The sequence below is a fragment of the Cyphomyrmex costatus genome, unplaced genomic scaffold (assembly GCF_001594065.2).
Source record: "Cyphomyrmex costatus isolate MS0001 unplaced genomic scaffold, Ccosl1.0 scaffold112, whole genome shotgun sequence".
NCBI classification, from domain to species: Eukaryota; Metazoa; Arthropoda; class Insecta; order Hymenoptera; family Formicidae; genus Cyphomyrmex; species Cyphomyrmex costatus.
The window spans coordinates 2,037,710-2,065,570 of NW_017275086.1; the positions used below are offsets into that span (position 1 = coordinate 2,037,710).

At 32.2% G+C, this 27,861-nt stretch overlaps 1 protein-coding gene across 1 annotated transcript in view; it reads left to right on the plus strand.

Annotated features, from left to right (window-relative positions):
- The window catches only part of nAChRalpha6 (nicotinic acetylcholine receptor alpha6), a 253,207-nt gene that overhangs the window by 64,418 nt on the left and 160,928 nt on the right, over positions 1–27,861 (plus strand). The window contains exons 4-5 of the mRNA XM_018543183.1: positions 9,316–9,455; positions 18,857–18,901. Coding sequence (XP_018398685.1) covers positions 9,316–9,455; positions 18,857–18,901 — 185 coding nt within the window. The remainder of the gene's footprint in view (positions 1–9,315; positions 9,456–18,856; positions 18,902–27,861) is intronic.

Below are 27,861 nucleotides of genomic sequence, written 5' to 3' on the forward strand. Positions count from 1 at the left end.
TCCTTCTCTCGCCTATCTGCTACACAGACAAACACACGTGCGATTCTCGGTCCAGAGCTTCTCTCCCGGACGCTCCGCCGAGCTTTTCTCGCAGCGACACATCCCGTTGATGCACACCCACGCGTTAGTCGTACGTTGCTAGGTTGCTTGATACAAATTTTGTACACCCTACGGCAATAATAGGCTGCCCTACGCAAACGATTAACATTGTCCTTGATATATATTCTAGAAAAGTAAAGTAGAAGAAAAAAGCGGAACAAAGTTTTTTTTTTCGGTTACTACTTTATTAGACAGTTGTGAATTTATGTGTGTACCCTGAGAAAAATGTCTGGTTGATAAGAAACGAATATATCTGATAATATCTCAATCACGATTATTTCAGCTGGAATTCTAATTTTGAGCAGAAAATTGTTTACATTTTCAACCAGAATTTCAATTAATTCAATCGGATATTTTTTTCTGAAAATCACTCAAGTTCAAACATTTTTTAGCGAATTATACCTCGTTTTATTTTTGACGTGTTCTCTCGTAATTATCTTGTACTATTCGTTCCCGAGTCTGCTGCATCAGTGCGACATTTGCAGTGACACGGTGATTGCTTTCTATGATCACCTGGTGCGGAGATTTGCAGAATTTAATAGGTGCAATGCGCGAGACGTCGTTTGGATGTCGAGAAAGTTGTGTTTCTAGACACGGCTATCTCTCTCTCTCTCTCCTCTTTCTCATGACGTCCTGCTGTCTAGCAAGGAATTGGCGTGGACAATGCATTAGCGTGATGATAATTGTTGATGTCCTTTAGAATTCGATATCCAACGGGGAAAGTCTAGGAGAGAAGGCAGATAACGCCGCCGGTCGCAAGCACTGACTGATACGACTTCGCTGACTTTTCGGAAAATTTACCGTGCAGGCAAAGGGAGCGATGATATTGCTTGGCAGAGACAGTTTTATGACGGTAGTGGTGTGGACTAGTTTAGACTTCTTCCAGTATAACGACGGAAATGAAAAATGCCGTTGAGCAACAGCGTTGCTTTAACTTTACCTTTACGTTACGAGACGAATGCACTCGAAGGGAATAAGAATGCTCGATGCCAGATGCGAATATTATTCCTCGTGACTTCGTCTTTTGTGTGTGTACCGCGTAAAGAATGTCTTGGTATTTACTAAACGACGCTTATTTATTAGGATTCCTTCTCTATGAAAGAGTGCGATACCGAAATACGCTAAGAAAACAATCTTCGCGAGTGTTGTAGAAAGTCTCAGGCATCCCGAACACAATATTTAAAAATATTTTAAATTTAATTAACTCACATTTCAATTTTTTGCCTTTACATTTTTCTAATTCTTTACATTAAAATACAGTTATATGTGAGGATAGACGAGCAAGATATCGTGTAAATGGCATCCTTAACTGCAACTGTTGTGTCGATCATATTGTTTGACTTGACAGGTGTCAGTATCATCAATTGCATAGTACAACGACAAAACTTGCAGGTAAATGTTCATGCAATAGCACTTACGTTTTCATATTGAGTTGAGAATCATCGTTGCATTGCACGGAAGTACAGCTACGTGCTATGTGCGACCAAATGCACATCTCGCGAATATGTTGCGATGCAGGCATGTGTTACGGTACCAGATGGACACAGTAATGTTTGTCTTTATGGAAACTGCTTCGCGTATCGCAACATGTTGATCTGCCTCGTAAGGGACAATAAAGACGGGCGTACGCGTGATCGCAATGTGTAGCGAAGGCCGTTAAATCTTTATACGTATCATTCAACTAGTTTCTGATATATAGAAATTCTGTTATAAAAACCATTTTATTTTGCCTATTACCTGTGACGGATTTAAAGCTGTTTCTACTGTACAATATTAGTTAAAAAATTCAATTAAAAATCAACTAAAAAAGCCAATAATAGCTGAACAATTTTGATTATAAATATGTCCTAAAATTAACCGCAAAAAACAACAAACAATATGCCTTGTAAAGGCCTTTGGATTGCAACAGCCATATTTTGCTACAGTTTCAGATAAATATCTTTTGCACAAATGTTTGTTAAAATTTTATTGATATATACAAAAAATTTAGTTTGTAATGTTACTTCCTCATTAAATTCGCAAATTAGTGCTAGAAAATGAGATTTTACACAAGAATCTATAGGCCAATAAAAAATTAAATGAAAAAGAATTGTGGTCAAACATAATAATGAAACAATATTAAAAAAATATTAATTTTAATATATTTTTATAAAATTCCTATATTTTCGGTAATACTTTAAAATGTACATCCTTGAAATGTAAGCGCAGCAAGTTTGCAATTGATACTTTCACTTTAAGTTAACCTCAAGCGCACAGAGTTGGATTTAAAACTGCTTATTTTAAGATTGATATAAACTCAGTTACCGACATGTTATAAATTCCGCTGATTGATTTCAGCAAGATTCTCTCAACACGGAATCTATCTTTACGTAAGCGAAGAGAGACAGTAACTATTAAATATTGAACGCAGCATGTTTGTGTCCTGATTCTAATATACGTTGATGCGCACAATCGCGGAGAATAGACTGTCACTAGCATGAAAATCTTTGTGAGGCCTGAACTATCTCGTTTAATATGAGGGACATGTCGAAAAGCTCAGGACTGAGAGAGTTAATCGAGCTGTCGTCCACACGTGACCCACAGTTAGGTGGGCTTCCGCAAGGAGATATATTATATATTACTATATACATAAGAGGGCTGGGTGTGCGCGTGATGATGCCCACGCGTGAATACTCGGGTGGGCGAATTCACACCGGTATTCAAGAGGGCTGCCATTCATAGCGTGGATTCTGCCGGTGCCTGGAAGACTTAACCAGTCGAGACGATGAGAATGACGTGGGGCTGTAAAAACCGCCCCTGACGCCGTTCTATAAAAGTAATCCTATTTATCCGATATATAAGTTTATCGAAAGTTACTCCCTTCGAGGTTGAACCGCAGCAAACAAAAGGATGAGTGAGGATTATAAAGAATCTCGATAGGGGTAATAATGACAATAAGACTATAAACTTGTAGAGTATCTACACCGATTTTTTAATTATTCCCTTCACAAAACTTCTCGATGATATTGTGCATTCTCGCGTTAATGGATTTTCGATTATGTTAAAACACCAATTCAGTACATATTAAAATTACTGATTATGTGTTAGTAATATATAATTATACATATAATAGTATCAATCGCATATCTTTGTTTCATCAAAAATAAAAAATAAACATTTTTCTCGATTGGTATAAAATAGTATGTAGCGTCTCGCAGTTTTTGAACATGGCCGGAGACGCTACCGCGTCTCTTGATACATGATAGAATAACTTAGTTGAACGAAATACTTTAAACAATTTTTGGGACATTTTGAAAAATTTATTTCCGATACTGAACTTGCTTCCATTCACCTCATCGATCGTTCTCTGGCACTTGCGTTTCCCAATGTACTGGACACTGTGACAATCGTTGTCCATTCTTTATTACGATCGGTATTTTTATAGTGTCGCATGTCGTCAGCAGTGACGTAGGGAGGAAAATATCGCAGCCCTGCGCACGTGTCGAGCATACACACGCGTGGATAGGCACATGATCTGTTCTTACAAAGACTACCATCCATGGCGATACTTCCTACAAAGCTCGTATACTTCGTCGATGATGATAGTGACGTCGACGTCGGCGAAAAGGATATCCGGCTGCCCATTCATGTCGGTGCGTATTTCGACACGTATTTCGACTAAATAGGTTTTACCGGCCATTATGTTACAGTCTGCGGGCTATACTTCAATTCCTCTTTATACCGCGCTTTGTTTCCCTCGAAATTCCTCCCTAAACTCAGTTTCATTAATCTAAATCGACGCAGACGACCAAATTAAGCTGCTGCGGTTCTGTCGTAAAACCCTTTGTTGTGAAATGCCATTAAAAGGCCCATCCTCCGTCAAATAATGACATGTCAAAGCTTTTCCCAGGCCTGTCAAAAAGTCACAAACATCGTACTTGCTGCTTTTGTTCAGAATTTTTCGTTTCTTCAATATTTTATAAAAATAATCTTGCTCGAAGCAAGTTTCATTGACGATATTATATACCTTTGTAGTTTTTTCAGCATATTCATGTTACATTCGAAACTCTTCTTTTCAACGATTTAAATTGTGTACTTTTAGATACTTTCTTAAAACTCGACATCTAAAGGTAATACTTTTAAATATTTAAGTCAATAATGTTGACAAACTTCGCTATGAAGTTACATTATTATCTTTATTCTTTTTTATTTTCTTTTCTTCTTTCTTAAGAGAGATATTATGCTAACTGCTAAGCAATTAAAACAATTGTATTTTAACTTTGCATTATTTATATTTTATTCTACGCTCTTTTGGCTAAATTTTTTTTTATATATGTTAAATTTATTTTACTTGATTTATATACAAATTCTACTGATTTACAATAATAAGATTAGAAATCAGACTACTGAATTAAATCCAAATTATATTTAGATCAGTATAAAGCCATATGTACGTAAATTATGAGTTTATTTATCCATATGTGATAGAAAATGTGATGAAACATTCCAACCTAATTTGCACATAAATTTAGAAAAATATCCATAAAGTAACGATTATATATTTTATCTCATTTAATTTATAATTTTTACATTTATTTCTCATTGAGAAACTCTTCGTTAATCCGCTTTGCTAGTTTCGGAAATGGAATGATGGTGTACTGAGATTGATTCTATTCGTGGCATTTGCGAAGCGCATTTCCTATGCCTTTTCCCAGATTAATGTTGATTTTCAGGAATTTATTAGCATGAGATAATCCTGTTTATAGAATTCGTAAATTCGTGCACTTCGTGCTCTCTGGCTGCTCTCAACATATGCTTGTTTCTCGGTGTTAACAATTTGTCCGTTGTGGCAGTTTAATTCGTATGATAAAAGCGCTTAATGCCCCCCCCCCCTCCGAATAAACTATTATGAATTATAAAGCTTTATCGGAACCAACGAGAAAATACGTTGGAAAGTTGTGGAACTATCTTTCGAAACGACGGGAGTTATACATATACACTCGTTACGCAGCACACCTAAGATATATGCGACTTAAATTATGCAAATGGTGCACGATGCAGTGGTGAACGTGAATGTTACGTTAGATAGTTAAAATAACATAGGAGGCTAAGAGACTGTATAAACTTGTATGTACATCAGACAAAGTACGATAATAAATGAAATGACACATGCAACATTTCGTAAGCATGCAAACCACATTTATTCATCGATGTAACTGATATCTCTTCTAAGCATAACAAAATAAACAAAGAGAGAGAGAGAGAGAGAGATTAATTCATCAGTACACTGTTTACAGTTGGCGAGATTAATAACATTTTAACTTTTGATTACATTTATAAATTCTTTTTCCAAACGTACGTATATAATTCTTACATTCGCGATCGACGATTGTATCTAAATTACTTATCTTTTATCTATTACAGCAAATATATAATTTATGTGTAATAATTAGAAGATATTCTCTACAGTTCTAGTGTTGCTTCTTCTTCTTGAGAAGATTCATTAACGCAAGTTCTCTTGGTGCGCGGGAGTTGCAACGCACGTGCTCACTTAGTTTTCCCTAAGTTCCCCTTCGATTTTACGTATGCCTCATTAATTACTGCCACCGTCTTTCAACACTCGGCTAAATGGCCATCGCACGATTCGGCGAAGTTGCTTATTGCTGCTCCGTTTCGCCGTTGCTCATTCAAGAACTTCAAGACAAGTCTCGAACCGTATTACTTCCATACGAGGGAACGCTAAAAGGGATTCACGCTTATCCTTTAGCGGTGCTATTGATTTTTTCAATTCATTAATATCCCTGATACGGCGCGCTGCCTTTCGAAGCGAAAATTGGCCGATAACGCATTGCCGACTCTTTTTTCATATTCTACATGGCGGTTTTTGATTACGAATTTGCGCTCGTTACCATCAAAGCGGCTAATTAAACGGCGTTTTTTTTTTTTTATTAATTTTTTTGTTCTCCAAGAGAGTGTTCGATAAATCATTCATTGGACTTCGCCACTGGGAATGCGACGATAAATTACTTTTTACCGCATAATTAATTGCAGTCCTAATAATTCGGCATGTTTACACAGCACACGTAGTCAAATGTGCGGCATGCGTTCTACGTTGGGCGTTACAAAGGTGATTAATCAACGCCACACGAATTCCCGTAGTGTATAAACTAGAAATTAACGTCGGATCGATATATGCGTAATACATTTGACTATAATCTGATTAACGATTGAATTAATTTTATTTTTGTAATCCGGAAATGCTCCATGAAAGGAGCGTTTGAAAATAATTAACCCATAGATATATAAGTAGGCGTAAGTAATTACATGTGTTTGAATAATACGGATCTACTATCGTTCTAATTGAAATAGATGCATTAAAGATTATTTCAATTTCTATATCAAAAAGATATAAGAGAAACCGAGGCTTGTTGGATCAAAAAATAAATTTATTTATATAAAAATCAATTTTGTTTTATATTTATGACGAAAGGTGCAATGAAAAAGTCATCGCAAAACATCTTTTTTATACTATGTACTTTTACTCCAAGATATATATATAATACATATATATTCATTTAAATCAAAGAAATATTACGATAAAAAAAAGAGAAAAATCTGATTTAAAAAACTAAATTTTTGAATGTTTCATATAATTTCATATATTAATGTTCTTCAGTTTAAGAGAATAAGGGTTATGGTACACGCAAAAATTTAAGTAACTTAACAGTAAAAAGTAAGCAGTAAAAAAAATGAAATATGTTGGATTTGCTAACTTTACGTTATGTCCTTACAGTCTGTACTATAATTAATAAAATCATTTACTGCTTATGTTTTATTGCTTAAGTTTTTTATGTACCATGGTCTTAAATCTACGTGACATATCAATTAAAAGAAAAGTTTCCGTTACCATGTATTTTCAGTAATAACAATAATTTATTATCATAAAATGATTGAAATCAGACATAAATATATATATAGAGGGAATATGTTGACTCATATATTTAGTTACAACTTAACTCTGATAAAATTTATATTTAATATTTCTATATTAATAATAAGGTACAACTAAAATAGTTTATATTTGTTTGTCTGTTACAGCATTTTGCTATTTAATTATTGCAAAGTAACTTTAAAAGATCCAATTTTTCAGGAAGTACATATCTGCGATCTATTTCTTATTACGACTTTAATATAAAGTTTGTCGTGTAGGCAACTTACAGTGATAATTTGTTCCATTATAGAAGCAAGTCAGTTCATAATGTAGCATGTTCGTATTTCACTCACTACAAAAAAGCTGTACAATATACAGAACCGTTCCTGACATGAAAACGTAGAGAATAGTTTTCTCTATCATTTTAATACAGTTTAAAAAATCTAATGCCAAAATTGTGATGAGAAAATTTTCTCCATATATTCTAATGAGTCTTGGTTTCATCTACAATTTTCTTAAATTATACAATTTGGTCGGTTGTTGACAGTCTCTTTTCTTCGGTCTTTATATTTTATGGAAAAAAAATAGATTTACTTTAAAGGAAAAAAGTCTCAAATCAAAAAACAGAAATCAGACTTTTGATATAAATTCGTATATCAACCAATCTACTTTATAATTTATTAAAAATGTAGCAATATCGTCCAAAAACTAAGTGTAATTTTTATTGTAAAGAAATACATTTCAATTGTAACAATATCAAATTAATCATTATACGTCGTAAGACTTTAATTGTATGCAAACGGAATATTGTATTACGCATATATAATGTTCCCTTGTCAATCTGAACGACCCCGAGTTTCAAGCGAATCGAGTTGTACGAAGTATAGATACGTGATTATCGGCCAACGGAATTCGTAACATGATGAAGCGATGAATTCTGCAAGGAAGTTCAGACCCGATAAGATATACCTACCCCGGTACCCCGCTCAAACTCAGAATATTAATATACCTAAGGGGAATACGAAGCAAGGAGGAGAAGTTGGAATGCAATCACGAAATATTTGAACCAGACGATAGATCGTGTTCCGCGCTGCAGTAAACGTTTCACGGCGCACAGTATATTTGTCGCGACCTCACGATACCTCAGCCCTTGTCTTGAATGGGCGCACGTGCGCCGAATTCAGCGGGGCCGACGACCATTATTCTCTCCTTGGACGCAGTCCTGTTGCATCTCGTATTCCGTGGCGTGGGCACACACCGCGCTTGGAGCCCAAACTTGATCCCACAGCGGCACGTGCTCGAGTATACAATCTGGCCCAGAATGGTCGGGAACGGAATGCATTCGCGCCGTGTTTGTCGAAGGATTAAAGTAGTTTGCTCGCGCTGTCGTTCGGTCGCGGATGGACTGGAATTGAACGGGAAAGTAGACCAAAGCTTGGTCCCTGACGGCTTCGGAGCTCTCCATCGATGCTCGTGCAAGTTGGAAACCAGCGAACTTTATAATCGTCGACGTACATTAATTCATCCACCTCAGTGCACTAGAACTGAAGATGATCACTAGCGAGTGACATTAACATTTACAAAGGCTTTAAGAACAAATTATGGGTTTATTTATTTACTGAATTACTTGCGACGATTGAATGTAAAATATTTTACTCGAAGAGTGATATGTAATGCTACAACCTTTCATTTCTACAATATTTATTAACTTCTCTCGGACAATTTTAATTATATATACGAGTCTATTTTGTATTTAATTACATTTTAATTATTTAGCGCAGTGAGTTTTTATATTTAACAAGGAAATATATAATAATTTGTTTTTGAAACATTTATATCTGAAAAGAGAATGGTCTAATTCTATACCTATTTAAAATAGATTTGTGTTTTAATCCGATTAAATTTAATATATAGAAGTTATCAATTATGGATTGACTGCTACAGCGATTCCGTAATATATTTATTAAAATCGATGAGAGAAAAACTGCTTTGCAGCTTTTAACAGTATTAAAATCTGCGTAAATAATTGCTTTTTGACGCGAATTGCTGAGTACTTGAGAACAAAAAACAGCGACTAGAAAATCATTCCCAACATTGTTTATTCTGCTCATGTAACGGAAATAATTAAATTGACTTCTATCGTACCTTTCGTGACAACACAAGATTGTTGTCGACGAAGTGAGAATCTTTTCTTTCGGATCTGTTCGTAAATACACATTGACAAGGGTCACAATATTATTTGCGGCTCACCCTCTAGAATAACATACGAGGCTTGACTGACATTCGATTTCTCATCTTTATTGCAGAAAGCCTTTGCGGGCGCCACGAGAAACGCTTACTGAATCACCTGCTCGCAAATTACAACACCTTGGAGCGACCGGTCGCGAATGAGAGCGAACCACTGGAGGTGAAGTTTGGCATCACTCTACAGCAAATCATCGACGTGGTAAGTTATCAAATCAACTCTTTCGTCGTATATTTTAAGCGGCCCCTAGACGTTCAGTATTATTTGTACAATTATATTGATCCCTCCTTTAATAAGGAATCTTAAATTGAAGACTAAACTTTGACGGGATTCATATTTTACCGATTTATATACATAGACTTTGTAATACATACGTACGGTTTACGGAATATCGACAGTATGTCGTATATGTACATATAATTTTTATTCCATCTTTTTTCTTATACTGAAGCTCTTATAGGTTCATTTCTATAAAAGTACAGTATTATTTTTTATGTAATCCCTAATCCAAGTAAAGCTTATTTTATACGTATGAAATATAAAACTTTTATACGAAGTATATGTTGTTACAAATCAACGTTAGAAGTCGTTTATAAAACTGTAATTTTCCCGTTTTTTAAATGAAAATTATACGCAATCTGGACTGTATTATTATCTATATTTCAATTCTGTAGAAGGATTTTTTTGCATCTATAAAAGCAATATGAACGGAAAATTGGTATTAAAAATTGGAATAAAAATTATTGCACTTGATAAAACAGACAATTTTAGAATCCCTTTAAACAATTTAAAACAATCTGAAGCTGAATATAGCGTCCAGACAATCAATAATATTGTGCAGTAATATTAACTAGAAGTCGTTTTAGAGACATAAGACATACAAAACACAAACACATCATAATTTCAGAACACATTTACTTATGACATCATTATCGAAATCGTTATATCAACTATTTATAATACATCATGATTAAAGTCAGAATATACATTTGACAATGATTAGTTGAATATGTAATATTGCTAATATTTTTTGATAGCGTATAATAACATATTAAATGTTGGAATATATTGTTAAATATGCAGGTACTTAATTCGAGATCTTTCTGTATTAAAGCACTAGATACGATATGTAATTTTCGCTAGAGTATCTAAGCACTTAAATACTTTTTTTGAAATATCTAAGTACATATTTTTAGCGATTAAAATTAATTTATCTCTTGGAAGTATCTGGGTACTTAAATACTTTAGTGGAAATTGCATACTGTACCTAAGTACTATTTAAATATGGAAAGATCTCAATTTAGGTAACTATATCTGTGTATCTAGGTATGTTCCAACACTGCATATAAAGTTGATTATCTTAACCATAGTTGGGTGGGCCATTTTAAGTATAGTGAAGATTAGCGCGAATTCGCGGATGTATTTCAAATCTTAAAGGTGAATATCCATTATGAAGCGACTATTCCGCAGCCTCCGTGTGAACTCTCGAGATAAGAAGTGCCAAGATTAGCCGCGCAAGTTTTTGTACGTCAAAATATCGGGCTTATCTAAATGAGAGTATGGTTAAGCGGGGACGAATGAGGTAAGATTGCATTACGTTCTCCATCTTCGCACTCCCCTTACCGTGGTTATATTTACTTTCGTCAGCATTATATCCAACATAAACCATCTATATACGCGGTATATAGTGCAAACGTTACGGTTCTTAAGAAAAGATCTGAAAACGCATTTGTGGCAAAACAAAAAAAATTCAGGGTGCAGCTATTATATCGTATTTAAGGCAATTTTTGTTCTGCGAAATGTTTCGACGGATATTCATTTGATTTTTCCACGAATTATATTATGAGTTCCGAAAAAAAATATAAAATTGTAATTTAATTTTGCTCGAAAACTAGAAATTATTACGCGAACATTCTCATATCGGATATATTGCATTATAGATGAGAAACAATTTAAGTTGAAATGTTTCGATTTGGATGAAAAACACGTTGAGGCGGATGTCAATTCTTGGCAAGAAAAGTAGAATACATATATTTTCTGCGTGCACGGCAAAATATTAATAAATCCTATCTAAATAACTTTCCGTTCGTAGCAATCGTACATATTAAATTTTCATCGATTGCAACGTCGTGTATATCTTTTTCGTATCTTGGTACTTTCTGATGCATGCATATTATATCGGCCAAGCTTGAAATTGCAGGCGTATCGAATGATCCCCGTAGACCAGTTGGAGAATAAGTCGATAGCGTTCTAGTTGTGAGCATTATCGTGATTCGTATATAAATAACATTCCGATTGATCAATATTTGATGAATATAACGAATGGATAGCATTCAAACGTTTATTAAGAATTTACGGTGCGGGAGTTTTTCCCCCGATCCCCGATTACAATTATAAATTGACTGGGTGAAAGTATACGTCGAGATACTTGCAATCCACTTTGGTTCCACCAACCTGACGGAAGTAATATATAGCCGGGATTAAAGAAACCGATTGGAGGTGTTTCCTCTCAAAACATCCTTATGGTCAGAGTTAACGGCCGAGGGAATATATCCGTCACGCTGAGCCTCTTTATATCACAGGCTTCTGATACTTTTCTCTCGCAATGAAGACTATAAGATTTTACAACGTTTTATGCACATCCTTTTCAAATACTTCACTTTCATTTTGAATAATAAAGGTTACTTAGATATTTTTCTTTACTATTTAGCTCCTTTCAAGTTTTAATATGAATATAAATGTAAGGTTGATGCAACTCAATTATAAAAAGTACTGCGTAAAATACATACTGTTTACAACAAACGTGAGCCGCGCGCATGTCGTTGGCATTCTTTTTATTTATTCACAAAGGATATGATTATCCGGATAACACGAGCCTTTATCTCTCTTATTCGGTTTCGTGCCCCATCATTATTATTATTATTCTCATTGTTACAGCTATCGTTATATTCCGCCATAGCTTTTCCTTTAGAAGTTCATACAATCTGATATATTTTCTATAAAAACAAAAGACCGCTATGTGTTCTGGACATTAAGAGCACAGACATTTCCAGAGCGAACTCTCTTTCTTCTCTCTAGTAGCAAAACATATTCCATTACAACCCCTGCTCGCCACCCTTACGTCTGCGTCGTCGTTTCGCTAAGTCGCATCGCTCAACTGACTGTGGTTTTTGCCGTTGCTCTTTTCAAAATATCGTTGCCTTTGGAAACGACGGCTGTAGTTTTCTTATTCAGCGTGAATTGCGACAAAAAATTCGGCAACGTTAATGAATTAATTCATAAATCTTACAGTGCACAAATTTTTCTATTACTTTCGAATAAAAAATCCTTAAATTATTTTTTTATACAGTTCATACATTATAATTGACGTTACAACTCGTTATTTAATATTTTATAATTAAAATACGCATGACATTATTATTATTTAAATAATTTAGAAATTTTACAAATTTCACTGTTTAAATTATTTTCGTAATTATTTTTGAAAACATTTAGTAACATGCAAAAGTGTATCTTGAATAGTTATTTTGTTATCACTTGTTATCGATAAATAATGAAGTTAAAATAAATGTTAAACGCTCTTAAAAATTATATAAAAATTAATTTAAAAAATTTTGGAATTATTATATTAAATTGTATTTATGTTATGTTTCGAAATTTGTGAGATTTAGGTAATTAGTTTGTAAAGCAAATAAAGCTAGCATTGAATTAATCATATTAAGAATATTAATAACTCTGTGTTTAATTAATACACTGTAATATTTACATACGACCATTAGGATTGTGTTGAAAGTAAACCGTTATATATTTTATTTCTTCTTTCGTTTTGATGATTGTTTTTCTAATTAGGATCAGATATTTAAGATTCATTAATTTTGAGTTGCCATATAAACCAGTTCATAAGTATCAATATAAACGCATTAACCATCGAAGTATTTTCATTGAGCTTCTATCAATATAAGAGGCAAAAACTATACAGAAGCTTATCATAGATTCCACATTAAATATGGATCCAGCAAAAAAATACACAAGGGACACTTTGCGTTTTAAATTTTATGAACTGTTGTATACATATATACGTTACGTAGAATAATTTAGAAAATATTAGTTGGTGTGAAAAAATGAGATAAAATAATTTTTTACGGGTAAGATTTTTAATTGTTTTTTGTTATGTTTTCAAAATTATTCAGGATATTAAAAAACGTTTTATACAAAAATTTTATAACAAAGTTATCTTTATTCATCCCCACATTAATATAATATTTTTAATTTTTTTTTATTCTTTAAATTTAAAATGTTTCTTAATCTTTTAATCTCAATTACATCCTTTATTAAAACAGTACTCCACGTAATCTAATAAATACTAGAATACCAGCCAAAAAAGTTCTTCGTTAATACATTAAATTTAAACTTTTATTAGATGTTGAAATTGGAAAGCGAAATCTTTCGTAAAAGCGGAGACCCTTTAATTGGTCACATAAGTAGAAAAGTTTATAATGACAGAAACCTAATTCCGTATATTGGGTAAATCAGAGAACGCGATGGCGAAACAAGATCAACAGAAGTTTCGGCATTCGCAGAAGTTGTAAGATGAAACTAATTACATTTTTGCGTAGCCGAAGAGCATGAAGCAACACTATTATTTACGCGAAAAATATTAACTCTGAACTGTTTTATTGTTACATTATATATTTATATAATACGAATGTGATGTTTATGACAATTACTATAAATGTCATGCAAGTTTTATACCACTTCGATAATACATTGAAATATACCTGATATCGTAGGCAACGGTCACGCTTTTCTTAATTTCGTTTCCAAGTTCTTCAGCGTACTATAAACTTTTTACGTACGGTAAGTCGTAAACATTTGGTCGCGCTTAGTCGCGACTTTTTCTACTTCTCAGGGCCGATATGACTTCGAGTCGCACTACTGTTTGGTTCACTTCTGCTGCAATCGAGCAAGACACATCTCCTGTGTGTCTCACGTAGAGAGATATTTTTATTGTATTTTCATCTTCCTTACTGTTTTTCTGTTTATTGCCGTCAAAATATAATATATTATTTGTCATGAAACCCATAAATTATACACGTTATAAATAAAAATAGTGAAAAATAATATCGAAGAATAGTTCAAATTTAATATTGTTTTCGTGCTTTCTTCTTTAAAATGCGAGAAAATGCAAAATAACAGAATATATAGCGACTGTAAATTATTAGTGACAGGTTCAAGGTTTTGCTTATATAATGCACATATGCAACTTGTGCATTATACGGTCAAAGTACACGCGTCGTCGAACTTTTTGCATCGCACGACACATTCGATCGATTAATCATAGTGTATATTGCAGAAACTCTTGTTCCGAAACGATCTCGCCTTTCCACTTGACGAATGTTTATGTACTTTGTCAGCGCCTGATGACGTTAATTATCTTGATTAATCACTCTTTTAATGCAATCTTTAATCAAGATTTCTTGCGCCTCTCTATGAATAAATTGTGTAACGATACGCAGATAGATATTTATTTAACGTGAACGGCTTCTTTCATGGACGGTCTCCCCGTGCAATAAAATCGATATAAAAATTCAATCCGTAACATATTTCATTCATAGAGAAACGAAAGAAATGCAGTATTGTTAGCTACCATTGTTGGCCGCGAAATGAAACTCTTGGACTTTCATCGATCAGAAATCACACATTTTGTGTATCTCCGCAAATTCTGTCGAATAATGTCGACGTCATGAAGAATTCGTATGCCAATTTCGCATTATTTTAGACGGCAAAGTAAGCCGCAAAATTCACACTTTCTATTCATCCCGCTTGCCGGATTTCATTTTGAGCTGAGCACAGCGCACATGATAGATTGTTATATCATGTCGACAGTTTGTAACGCAAAATATATTACGTATAAAACACCCTGAGTAAAAGACTGTCTCTTACGAAAAACTGAAGAATTTCTAGACATTTCGGAAAAATTATTTTTGTCTGAAAATATGTATCTCTTTCTCTCTCTCTCATCTTTATTCTAAAAAAGGAAATTAATTTTTATTTATTTGTTATAATATTTATTTCGACTCTACAATAACTTTGTTAATATCACCGATCGTCTCATAATTCGCGATGCAGCAAACATTAATTCGTAACATTACTTGTAATTTCATTTGCTTTTACTCAAGTCAACGTTACGAATAACGAACATTGCACACTGCCGTAAGTTTTTTGTCTTTGTCGCAAGGTGCAATTATGTCGCGCCAATGAGTCAGTCGTGACAAAACGCGTCCGTGTTACTCATACATAAAGAACGTTGACGTAGCGGAAGCGGAAGCGCGCCGCGAAAAGACGTGACTGCAAGAGAGATGTGCGAGTCGTACGACCGGTATCTTTGTCACGCAAAATCCTCGCCATTAAGTTTCATACTGCACAACAAGAAAACAGAAAAGAACATTTGACAAAAAACTGCGACCATTTTCTTTTGAGTTTACTTATTGCGCTTTTACTGGAAGTTTATCTCTTACAAGTTTTTTGGTATCTTTTGTAAATCACAACAATATGAACAAATTAAAAATTATTTTAAATCATAAGTATTAAATTTTTTAAAATTATATTTTTTTAGTGCAAAATATAATTTTATGGACGGTAAAACCAAATTTTTGTTTTCTTACTGAAAACACATGTATTATATTTTTCAAATAAAATTTAATGATACAAATTTGATTGAATATTATTCGAATCGCTTAACGAGAAGATTGCAACTTAAATTTGCACCTTTTTCGTATAATTCTTAACTTTTCAAATTAGTTTTTACCTTTTTAAATTAAATTTTGCAATATTTTTTTTACAATCACTTAAGCATTTATACTACAGTATAAGCGGTGACATACTTATATAAAATAGCTTTATATATTAATCAAACATACTAGTAGATTTTGATTATATTAACAAACAATGTAAAGAACACATCTACACAACTTGTACCTGCGTTCTATTTTTCATTCGATGTTATACATTTTTTGCGAGAGAAGACTTTCAGATAGAAAATATTTTCTGCTCACTCATACTCACTCTTTTCGATCTTCTCTAAAGTGCGCTACTCATCAATTTATTCTCGTTTTACAACGTAACGTTTTACAGTAACGCGAAATGCATCCGGAGAATTCAATTAATGCGACTGCCTATAGGAGTATAGAGTTTATATGTCGGCAACGATACCAAAAACATTATTTTGTTTTGTAAATTACTCCGAAACTCTCAATAACACAGCATGAGAGGACCATTCTTTTCAACTCGATTAAAACCAGAGAGAAAATTTGCAGCCAGCAATTCGCTGTTATTGATTATCTTTTTTAAAGAATTCTTACGATTGAATCGCATTTTCCTGTCGTTACTTTTTCCTTTGTCATGATACTACAGATTTTCTTAGTGCTGCATATTTTATATGCAATCTGACCGGATAAAGCAATTGTATAAGGTTTCTCACAGCACAAAGACCTCTCTCTAGCGCATACATTATAATAAAATATTATATTTTCTGTTTGAAAATCTCTATTACAACAATTTTATATAACTTATAGCTGTTCATTTTAATTTTTATATCTCTCATAGTTCAATAATTCTTAATTTAATTATATTATATAAGTTATTATATATGTATTCCTACTTATGTTACATATCTATTATACATTAAATTGTAACATTGATCTGATTTGTTATATTAAAATTTTACATTAAACACAATTTGAATATTTAAACAATATGATCAAATTTTGTTAGTGCTTTTGAAGTTTTTTTATATGAGCACAATAGCATTATCGAACGCGCACTATTGAAGTTAAATCGCACGTCCAACTCATTTTGTGAATAAATATTTGCCATATACATGCTGTTTGTTCGCATCGAGTGAAACGTATGACTGAATTTACACGTCAATGTGAATGAGACAGATAGAGTAAAACTCCATATAATCATATAGTTTTTCAAAATGAAAGAAACATAATTTTCTTTTTGCAATAAATTTTTACAGGTTTTAAGATATGTCTAATTAAATTTAGGAGGAATTATTATTATTATTTCAGATTGTGTGATTGTCTTAAAAGTTTGAAAGCAATCGGCGCGCAGTCATATTTCTATTCTATTTCTAAACAATAAGATAAATTCATTTACCAAAGTACGTGTACAGGATGTAACAAAATAAGGTAATAGACTTCAGAGCCAAGCTCTTCATATCAAACATGAGAAAAAGTTTATATAACCACAGACTCATTGTTACTAAGATATAACTCGAAATCTTTATCAATAAAAGAAAATAAAAAATTATATTTATTACTATTTAATATTATTTATTATGTATTTAATAAGGGGCGCTTAGTACATTACTTAGTTGATATATTCATATATTATTGTAATGATTCTAATCTTATTGCTTTTATAATTACTATTTTTCAATAATGTTTAATACATAACTTCGATGAAACTTAAAATACTAAACCAAATTAATACCGATAAGAACCAATGATTTTATTAAAATAATAAATACTATCGAAATTAAGGAGAAATTGCTTAACAAAAATATATTATTAAAATAGTATAATATATGCATATTAATCATCTTATCTAAATTTTAAGGAAAAGATGGTTGCGATAATGTGGTATATATATATATATATATATAGTATAATAATTATAAGTCACATTACAATTTACATATTTTTACGTATTTTTATTATGTATATGTAATGTTGATTCCATAGCTTAACTGTAATTTATTCGACATTCTAACAGCTTTTATCAAAAGTAAAAATATTACATAATATTTCATAATAATAAGTTATTTTGAATAACGTACGCACATAAACTACTGTAAATATTGATTATGTTTTAGTCTTAGAGAGACTATAAAAATGCACTATTTAGCAATTATTGGAGAAATTACAGCTTATGACTCTTTTCCGTATGGAAATACTATGAAAGTTTACCCTATGTGATGTGTTACGAGTTATATTTAAAGATATATATACACTGAGAAAAATTTATATATTTATTGAAAATAAACAAGCCAATATATTCTGATTATATAATCATTGATATCAACCAAAATTACAGTTATTATAATTGGATACCTAGTTATCTCCACTAGAACTATAATAGATTCAATTATAAAATTCTGTCTATTTTCCAGGAGAATTCTAATTAATGCAATCAGACTTTTTTCCAATATATATGTATACATATCAATAACATAACATTAATAATATCATCATTGAACATGTCATTTGTACTATTGAAATAATATTTTAATAAATAAGAAATTTAATAAATAAAAGAAGATATAACAAACATAATTATTAGTAAGTAAACTTAGAAAAATAATAAAAATTATAAATTAAGGAATAAATATTATTTTAACAAAGAAAAATGTAATTATATACAACCTAATATCCTTATATTACAATTGAATCAAAAGTTATTAAGTTTAATACGAAAAAAAATATCATAAAACATGTTATACATCTAGAATTATAATTATACACGACACAATACAATACATATATTGCATAATTTTAAAGTGCTATGAGTAACAATGTTTTGCACTTTTTTTGCAGGATGAAAAGAATCAAATACTTACGACCAACGCGTGGTTGAAACTGGTAAGTTCAATCAAGTTTCTTTGTTTTTTCCTTGTTCTATTAATTTGAGAAGAAATTGTTTATGTAATTTATTTAAAATTTTAAGACTCGAATATTTTAAATATTTTAAAAAGAAGACTTTATTAAAATTAGGCAACAAATATGTAGGACATATAAAAGATGTTATTTATTTGCGCATAAATTTCTTTTTTTTTTTTTGTAAAATTGTTTGTTTAAAATTCTTGCTAAGTAAAACCCTCTTTGATAACAGTTTGTATACTTGGCAGAAGAGAAACGTACTGTAATGGATGTTATCCATTATCAATGTTTACGACTGGTGCATTTGTACCTTTAATGGTTGTTGGGTAAAATAAATATAAGAATTAATCTTACTCGACAAAGCAAGGATTCTTAGCTTTTGGTAAAGGTACGTCTTCTCAATTATGTAACTAAGCATACGCGAATATATATGTTACGTAAACGATAAATACTCGGTTACGTGCACAGATTCTTCTATGCATCTTCTCGTAGCTTCATGTTACGTTGGAGCAAATGACACGTTGAAAATGCGTTCGCGGTAATTCTCTCGGCGAAATAGCCAGTTAACAGAAAATCAATAACTACACCGGTTACTTTTTCATCGCCTGCGGTCTTTCCATTTACGAGGATGCGTTGTAATATCGCTAATAAAAAATACATCTGCCGTCGCAACATGCATGAAAGGGAAAGAATGCAATAAAAATTTAAGTGAGTATATCCGGTTAAGCTTAGTAATTATATTCTAAATGCAATTGGCATGAAATACAAGAAATTAGGAAAGCTTTTTGCAATGAAATTTTCAAGAAAAATTCGAGCGATGTTGTCAGCTGTTTGTGTAGAGAAATTTTTTATTTTATTTACCAATATGAACCAAATTGGAGATTTATAAGTTAAATTGAAAGAATTTTATTAATATTTTTTGTCATGCTTGTACCCACAGTTGCAGTTATCATTTAAAAGTTCTCATTAATGTTTTAAAGTTTAAAATTGTAATTCTGATATATTAAATAATATATTTAGTTTTTATATGGTTTTATGTTTAATGTAAAATACAGAAATATGCGTTACGATAGTCAACGTTATTATTTTATTCATATTAATTATAAAAACTGTGTGCAAGCGGAACAATCGTTATTAATATTTTGGGATTAAATTCATGACAATTGGAGAATTGATTCCCGCGCGCGCACGCGTCACTTTTATGCATAAATAACTCGTATACGGTAGATCGATTTACAGATTCTTTCGCTATATTACCAATCGGATCGCATGAGTGAGCAATCAGTAGATCAGAAACTCGAGAATGCAGCGGCTGCTATTGTCGTTTCGTCTCCTTATGCATTGACTGCTTCGTAGGCGAGCATCCGCGCGCCAGACAACTGCTTCGTCTTTATCTTCCTAAAAAGGTGCTCCGTGTCTCCCTCGGGTGCAAAAAAAAAAAAGGCAAAAGTACAGTGTGGGAATAAGAATGTGGAATAGGCGGGTAAAAGGAGGCTGCTGTAGGGTAGATAGGAACGCGATAAAGATGAGTTCGAGAAAATCGAGAAAGTAGAAAGATGCACTCTGGAATCGCGATCTCCTCACTATTTTTCCTTCCCTTTGCTTTGCTCTTTTTTCTATACTTGTTTTCTTTGACAGCGAGATGGAAGGCATATCGAAATGTTGTTCCTTGTCTTAATATCATAGATCTGACATAATGGAATAAAATCGAAGGGGAAACGAAATGCTTGCGCACATTTGTGATACACGTCATTCGAGTTTTCGGAAAACTAAATTTGATGAACATCACGAATGCGCGATATCTATAAACGTAGTCTAGCTGTCTCTTTCTTTGGCTGCAGCATTTGATCACACTGATGCTGCGTCAAACCACCCCGCCTGCGAAGTAAATTATCTTTTATGCAGCTGGCGGACGGTGATTAATTATTTACTCTGTTTGCATCCAACGTCTATGCTGGTCGCGAGATAATCCAGCTCGACTTTTTCATCGCAAGCTTTTCGCAGTTTCGTTCATGGTTCCTGAAAATTCCTGAAAATGCTGGGTACACATAGCTGGCTATAATTAATTTTGGATTTCATGATATCAACGGGGCGCTGCAATGTCTCCTCGTCGCTATAATTTTTATCTCGTTCGTATATCACATAATGTCGATACTATCTTCTGAGTTTATAGCCACTTTATTGTCCTTAAGGAATTGATTTTTGATGAAGAGGAACGTCTTTTTTCCGCTTCTTGTGTGCTTCCACCTTGATGTACCTTTCATCTTCTTTTTATTTCATCCTCGACTCTTTTTCTTCCTTTTTCTATTCGTAGATTTTGATTGTATCTTTTTTATAACATTACTCTTTTTATTTGAACCAATTTGCTAGTGAAGAACAGTTGAAAAATCACAGACAGCTGTGAGATTCTTCTCGGTAATATTGAGCCAGAAGGAAGAAAAGCGCTTCTAAAGGACACTTCACTGTCAATTCATTAGCGCTGCAGCGTTAAATTCTAATTCTTTTAATTCTATATTCTTCCATACATTTTTATATATGGAACAAATCATCGATATTAATTAAAATCTTAATTATTTTCAAATGCTATAATATTCGAGATGTATTTAGTAGAAAGTTGATAGCAGAAATTTCCAAATTAAACTTAAATTGAAATAAAAGATTCATCCTCGTCTTATCATGTAAGACAGAGCTGTTACTTAGCATATAAACTGTTTTCAAGATAGTCAATCAAAACTTTCAAATTTATTAAGCAAAATGGAATTTTAGAGCAGTACTTGGCAACAACCTCATATACATTATGAGAGCGTATTTAATGGCTGTGATATACGTTCCGTAATGATAAATATTATTAGAGTTGCGAAAAAGCTATTGAAAATAATTAGGAAAACTATTTGAATGAGAAATATATACTATTCGCCCATGCATTTCAAATGTTTTTTTTTTTACCAATTCAATCATAAGTTTCCATAAGAATTACTTTACTATTACTACTACTGAATGTGAATATACATATATAAGGCAACATTTTGTATATTAGGAAATAACTGAAATAAAAATTACTTTACTATTACTACTGAATGTGAATATACATATATAAGGCAACATTTTGTATATTAGGAAATAACTGAAATATACATATATACATTCATAATAATAATACATAATCTATTTTTGAATACCATCGTTTATTTCGATAAGTATCTTAACTACATGTATTGGCAAACCTACAAGAAAACATGATGTTGCAAGTAGCACTCTTATAAAATTTGTTATTTATCAAGCTGGACTCTTTCAATTTGTTGAATAATTTATTGACAGATAGCCGATACGCAGCTGCGCGGTTTCGAGGATAGGTTAATAATATAATGCACTTTATTCGCACGAATTCATATTGGAGCAGCGTATAGATCGAGGTAATATTAATCAACGTTCCAAATCTACATAATAAACGAATATGTAGACCATAATAAAGACGTTTTTTTATGTAATGCTCATTTTAACAAGATTTTTATATCGGTCTATTACATTAACTATCTATATTATATAAATAAAGGAAATTTTAATTAATCCTATAGCTATCGATATTGATATTATTGCTATTGATACGTATTATAATATGTAAATTTTACGTACAAGGAAATAGGTCTTAATTAACGTAACACAAGATTTTCGTACATTTGACACTTTCAATAAAATACTCATAAATTGGACTTGTATAAACACTTTTATATAAATAATGTAGTTATTAATTTAAAAGAAAAGAAAATAAGCACATAATATAAAATTTAATTTTTAAATAATATAGAGTTTAGTGTTTTCTCTTATAACATTTCAATAAAATATATAACACAAAGTGTCTTATAAGACTGCAATGTAACCACACAACGAATCGGAAATAAATAGCTGGATATTTAATGCTAGAATAATTATGTACTCGTGAATTTATATACTCACATTCAATTTCATAAACTGCGTACCAAATTTATTTTCAGTTTTGAAACGCAATTCTAACAGAACTATAATAGAATAATAATATCACAAATTAAATTGACAAATGATTTAATTATAATAGGTATATTGGTGTTCATAGGCATTTTGGATTGGCGGCGTTCAGTAGAGAAAGCAGTTTTGCAACTGTTGTATAATTCTTTAATATGATTGGTTCTTAGTTTTTGTTCCTTCCAGATCTAAACATATATATCAATCAATAATGAAAAATTTTATAACAGTTACAAAATTGTTTTCTCTGTTAAACGCAGCTATTATCTTAATATTCTGATACTGATAAGCATTCCAAAATCTGTAAATAATTTTGTTGCAAAAAATATATTACCTCCACCGGGGATCGAATCTGGATACCTGTATTTAGTGCAAGCGTCCTAAGCTTTTAGATCGAGGTCTTAGTAATATTTTTCATAATAATTCACATATATGTAAGTGTGCATTTAATGGGAAAACTCATTTTGAAAAATTGAATATATACTATATAAATTCACACAGAATTATTTCAGCATTAAATATTTAGCTTAACCATGTAAATTAACTATTTTGTAATAACACAAAATTTATCGAAAATTGAAAATACTTTTTATTACTTTCTGACCTATGTGAAGCTGGCCCCCCAATATTAAAAAATCTATTTTTTTCTTCATGCATTCGTTCGCTCATCGTTTGCTCACGAATGCTCAGTTGGAATTTTCGTTTGCTCACCCTTAGTTCAAACGATTTGTGAGCAAACGATGAGCAAACGAATGCATGAAGAAAAAAATCGATTTTTTAATTCGATACCAAAACTTAATTTTCTTGTATCTTTTGAACTAAGGGTGAGCAAACGAAAATTTCAACTGAGCATTCATGAGCAAACGATGAGCAAACGAATGCATGAAGAAAAAAATCAATTTTTTAATATTGGGGGGCTAGTGTGAAGTTGGCCCCCCAAAACATAATTTTCGTATATCTTTAAAAGAAAAAAATCAATTTTTTAATATTGGGGGGATAGTGTGAAGTTGGCCCCCCAAAACATAATTTTCGTATATCTTTTGAACTAAGGGTGAGCAAACGAAAATTCCAACTGAGCATTCGTGAGCAAACGATGAGCAAACGAATGCATGAAGAAAAAAATCGATTTTCTAATATTGGGGGGCCAGCTTCACACGGGTTACTTTCTGTCATAATACTGACATTAAATCCATACTGCTATATAACGGACTGAAGATTTAGAAACTTGTTCCAGCTTTTAGCATCGCAAATTGTGGACTACTTGATGGCCATTAAAGCCATAGCTTAACGCTCAATGTAATCTCACTCACTTGTATGTAAAATTTATATACGATAGCATTCCACAGTATTAACGAGTCATTTCATATAAACTTCTACACAGTTAAATTTTTTACATATAATATATCGAAGTAAAATTAATTTTACTAATTTTTAAGCAATAATATATATTATCTTAATTCTTTTCTAGAAATGTATCGTCATTTTTCCTACAATCTACAATTTTGACAAAGTTACAATTTTTGCTTGTTTAACAAAACTGTAAATGATTTTTAATATTAAACTTCTTGTAGTTTAGATAAAATTAACTAATAATTAAATTTACGTTATTTACACGGTTTATTTAAAAAGTTTCTGGACTAATTTTTTCCTGGACGTATGTGCATACAAATAACGCCATTTTTCCGACAACTACGGCATTTTTTGGTACTGATATTTGACTACTTGCGATTTTTTTCACGGTGTTACAAACAGTATATTTCGAGAATAGGCTGTGTGAGTTCTGTTAGATTTTTTTCTCTTGTAAAAGTTTTTATAACAGAACAGCGAGTTGTTGTCAAATTTTGTTTTAAAAGCTAAACTTGAAAATTGTCTTGGAGTCACATATTTTTAAATAAATTTTATTTCAAAATATAAGCCTAGGAGTGATCTCAGAGAAAGTAAACCGATTAAAGGAAAAGTGCGACAAAATCTAAAATTAGGGCATATTGATCACTTTCTTTGAAGAAGATGACTTTGATTTTAAAAGTTAAAGGTAAAAGAAAGGGACGAGTTTTGATGATATTTTGAACATTTAAACAAATTGACTTTGAAATAGATTTGAATGTGACGAGTTCATTGCAGACTATTTCAAAAGATGACTTCTATAAAAGTTTTTAACGGTTCAATAATGTTCCAAGTCCAATCATTGAGGTCGGAGGGAACTACGTTAAAAGTTTTTAATAATAAAATTTATATATCTTATTTCTCAATTTTTCCTGAATCCAATCTTAAAACTAATTATCAAACTGAGTATATCAACACTTCGAACGTTTTTCTCTAAAGATACATTTTGTAGCTTTTAAATTAACTTTTTATCTTTCAAGGATGTACCAGACACACACTCATACACATATATATATATATAATTTTGTCTCTATCCTCTCTTTTATTATACGTAACTGAGACAAGTAACACGTTAATTATGGAATATGATAGCCTCACATATCATTTGCGGCAAATAGCTACGCGAGAGATACGAGTGCACTTTTCGTGCTGTCGGCAAGCCGAGATATACAAGTTCGGATTCCGAGCGGCGTTCTCGATTGCCGGGAATAACGTAGTTGCGACGCGGCGACAAAGTGTCCAAATAATTGCACGTGTGCATCCCCGACTCGTCTGGGAACGAGATCACCGACGATATCAGTTGCCTTTGCGTGTGAGCACAAAGGGCTGACAAGGAGGGAAGGCAAGAGAGGAAACGGGGAGACTGCCACACGTAACATCATCACGTACGAACATGTCGCTTGCGTGTTGGCACGATGTACCAGCACTAAAATGTACGGAGTCGAGAACGTTGTCGCGACACTCACGTTTCAGCACGAGGAACGTCCGTCGCTACATCATGCCTCTCGTTGCGCTGGCGTTTTAGATCAACCGCTTCGTTGGAAGCAACTGAGAACGTAGAAGCAGCTAGTTATGTCTCTGCGTTTTATAACACGAAAGAGCAATTAATCCACGTTGAATATTTATCTGCAGATTTATATTTACACTGTATATTTATATGAGTATTTATATATAGAAATTCTTGCCGTATTATGCGGCATATATATGGCATATACGATATTTGATAGTTCAGAATAAAGTTCTTTGTGAATCGCCACGCCTACTGACTAGAACGTCTAAAATTGAAGCATTAGACATCTTTAAGATATCTTTAAGAGTTCTTTAAGAAGGATCTTTATTTCATAAAGAACTTTGAAAGATATCTCAAAGTTGTCAAAGTGCATCGATTTTAGACATTCTGCTCATGGGGAAGGGGGGAGCGGTAATCAGTTTTTTTATGCATAAAATTTTTATTACACACGTTTATATTGTTCTTTAATATTATACTAGTATCTTAAATAATTTGTATTGTTTAATTAATATCGATTGCGTGTTGACAACTTTTAAACGAATCCGTGGGAAAATTGCGGTCACGCCTCTTTATTCTCATGCAAACCGAGATACTTAGAAAATTGAGCGGATAATTCTTGAAGCGAAGTACTCAGATAATACATTAGGAAAGAGAAGATGAAACTGGTGGCTCGTAAGCTTAAATTAAAACTTGAATTATAATTCGAAGACGGAGATAGGGCGAGCTTGTTAGCGCGTAATGTTTTACATTAATTGGTTCTTAAACGTCTTTTACCTTAAAAAGCACAGTCAACCATTGTTCATCCACACTAAAAAAAAATGACTAAATTAACCTAAAATATGCATATAATAACGTATACAATAACCGGATTGTTCATAAAAGATGTACAATCCACTTTAATTGCATATATTCTGGTTACGTATTTGAATGTTAATTTGGAAAATAACAAAGCTTTTAGTTGAAATATCAAATTTTTAATTATGATACTAGAAATTGTATGCAGTTTTATCAATACTCATTTAACCGTACATATCACGTTAATTTAACCATGCTCTTTTCTGTAGTAAATATGTAGTATAATCAGATATTTGGATATTATTATTACATATGCACTAACTAAATTGTAACTATTATTATATCTAAACGTTCTGGTTACGTACCAAAATATTTGATTATGTTCATTAATAATTCTGTTTATTTCTATCAAAATTTGCTTAATCAAATATACCTTATTAACTCAGCCGTGATTGTTTTTTTCCGTGCAAGGGTTTGATATTACCATAATTATATTATGTATGATATTATTATATCCACAGATACGCAAAAGTGATGACATTTAATGAAATATGTGAAACTGATAACACAATATTAATTAGATTATTATGTTTCTAATGATAAATACAATATACAACAGATAACATTTTATTTGTAACTCACATATTATATTGATTGCTCAAATTCATTCAAATTTTGCTGCTCTTCTCTATCGTACATCTCTTTATCGTGATTTTGATGGACCGTTCGAGTCCATTTCGAGATCCAATTTTAGAGTCGGTAAATCAACTGTCAGTAGGTCGGCATCAAAGTTTATCTTGATAAATGCCCTTGCAGACGACTCAGTGAAAAAAAAAAAGAGAAAACCCTGAAAGCGATCCTCGGGAAAACCGCGCAAAAGTGCTGATAATTATCTCTCTTCCATTCTGCTCTTTCAATCAGGTCCTCTCGGCAGCATCCAACATCTTTCTCTCAGCGTTCATTCGATATTCAGTGTCAAGAGCTAGCAATTTTGGTTCTCTAGACCCCTTGTTGCGCACTCACACCTTGCACCGGATTGCGCACAAGATAGAAATGCAATTGCAGAAGAATGTCCTGTGAAGTAAAAGAATTGTTCTAAAATTGAAATGACGATCTTTCGCTCTATCACGACAAAACTCAGACAGAGAGAAATAATGTAAAAGAATACGCATACACTCTTCAAAATAGTTCATACTTTCAAAAATAGAAAAATGAGAAACTAATTATACACACAAACACACACATATGTATATAC